The 1,911-nt window shown below is 46.6% G+C and overlaps 1 protein-coding gene across 1 annotated transcript; it reads right to left on the minus strand.

The window, feature by feature from the left end:
* Positions 1-546: 546 nt before the first annotated feature.
* Positions 547-1,278, minus strand: LOC142578547 (uncharacterized). The gene has a single exon (XM_075687917.1). It carries the CDS (start codon positions 1,276-1,278, stop codon positions 547-549), a length of 732 nt encoding a protein of 243 aa, XP_075544032.1.
* Positions 1,279-1,911: the final 633 nt, after the last annotated feature.

Genomic DNA, 1,911 nt, shown 5'->3' on the forward strand with positions numbered 1-1,911 from the left:
GTGCCGTGGGGTGGATGCGTCCAACATGTTAATATTAAAATCTCCACCAAGGACATGTGTCAGTTCATTTTGGTTTACATACATGAACAGATCTTCAAGGTAGGCAAAGAAATTGAGTAAATTCCCATCAGGCGGGCGGTACATGACAGCAAACATATGATCATTGGATCGGACAACAAGACTTTCTACGTCATTCGTCATTAACGAATAGTTTTCCATTAAATCGCATCTGACACTCTTCACATACATAAGCAACCCACCACCATTTCGGTTACTTCTGCTTTTCGAAAAATTGTTGTAATTTTCATGTTTTGGAGTGTCACTTTCTGAAGTAAGCCATGTTTCGGTTAGGAATATGAAGTCAAACTTAAAATTGAAACTGTTTAGCAGAATACCTAACTGATCTTCTTTGTTCCGTAGCGACCTTACATTCAAGTGGAAACATGTGAATCCTTTAATATTTTCTAATACAAATATTTTATTTACGTCATCGTGTGTAACGGCCATTCCTTTGTGAACCGAGCAAAGAAATGCAGTTATGTATGCTTACTGAATCTTATCAATGTCCCGTGCACATGTCACTCGGACAACTCGGGAGTCTTCATCTTTACGCGCGAAAATATGACCATTTTTGACCCGCACGAACTTCCAGTTTGACACTCTCTTTTTCTCAATGGCCATGCCCAGGAGCCGCTTCAATGGTGGACACAAATGTTCGTTCACAAAAATGGGTTCATTTGAGGAGCGGCCAAGGTCATGCATGGTAAGCCTAGTCTTTTTCGCCTTCTGAAGAAATGCATCACGCTTGCAGCGGCTCTTAAACCGCACGACAATGTTAGATGGCGCCTGGTCGTTGCGAGTTTCCACCCTGTGCACGACTTCAATATCATCCGGTTCAACCTTATACTGAAGCGATGTTCCAATCTGGCACACTGTCTGTACAAGGTCTTCACTTTTGCTCTCCTGCACTCCCTTTATTTCCACGTTGCAGTTCCGGGAGTATTGCTCATTAGCTGTAATCCTGAGCTCTTGCTCCTCTAGTTCCTTTTTAATTTTAGTGCATTCGGTCATGAGAGTGTCATTGGCTTCCTTTAACTCCTGGTTTTCTTTTTGAAGGGTTTCATTCTTTTTCATGACCTCTTCAAACCTCGCGTTGAAATTGTCAAGGCTTTTCTCAAAGACGCGAAGTTCCTTCCGTACATCGCGTTCAAGCTTACTCTTGAATTCCTTCATTTCCTTTCGGTACTCCTCTCTTATTTCTTCAAAACGCGAAGTCATGGTGTTTCACATACAGCACCGGCCAAACACGATAGAAATTATTGGCAGCGGCGAGTACGACTGGGAAAGAAACAGATTCGGACAAGCTTTGAACTATGAAAACCAACTAACCTGGAGGGCGAAAAAGTAGATACACGCTTAATTCTGCGTCCTCTCCTGTTGTCTCGCTGCCGCCAAGTGACCGCTTCCAACGATGACTGCGGCTTTTGTAGCCTCAATTGGCTCCCGGCGCAGACGCAGAAGCGTTGAGTGAAGGCACACGCCCCCCGCCAAGGCAACGACGGTAGCACGTTGTGAAGTTCAGCGCAGTTGCAGGTCAGAGCGGTCCACGGCTGGATTGCGCTCCGGGCTTATCTGGAGGGCGAAAAAGTAGATACACGCTTAATTCTGCGTCCTCTCCTGTCGTCTCGCGGCCGCCAAGTGACCGCTTCCAACGACGACTGCGGCTTTTGTAGCCTCAATTGGCTCCCGGCGCAGACGCAGAAGCGTTGAGTAAAGGCACACGCCCCCCGCCAAGGCAACGACGGTAGCACGTTGTGAAGTTCAGCGCAGTTGCAGGTCAGAGCGGTCCACGGCTGGATTGCGTTCCGGGCTTATCTGGAGGGCGAAAAAGTAGATACACGCTTAATTCTG

Source organism: Dermacentor variabilis, chromosome 4 (assembly GCF_050947875.1).
Source record: "Dermacentor variabilis isolate Ectoservices chromosome 4, ASM5094787v1, whole genome shotgun sequence".
Lineage (NCBI taxonomy): Eukaryota > Metazoa > Arthropoda > Arachnida > Ixodida > Ixodidae > Dermacentor > Dermacentor variabilis.

Excerpts from the sequence above, each read along its gene's own strand:
- LOC142578547 (XM_075687917.1), bottom strand. The coding sequence starts at position 1,278 with ATGACTTCGCGTTTTGAAGAAATAAGAGAGGAGTACCGAAAGGAAATG.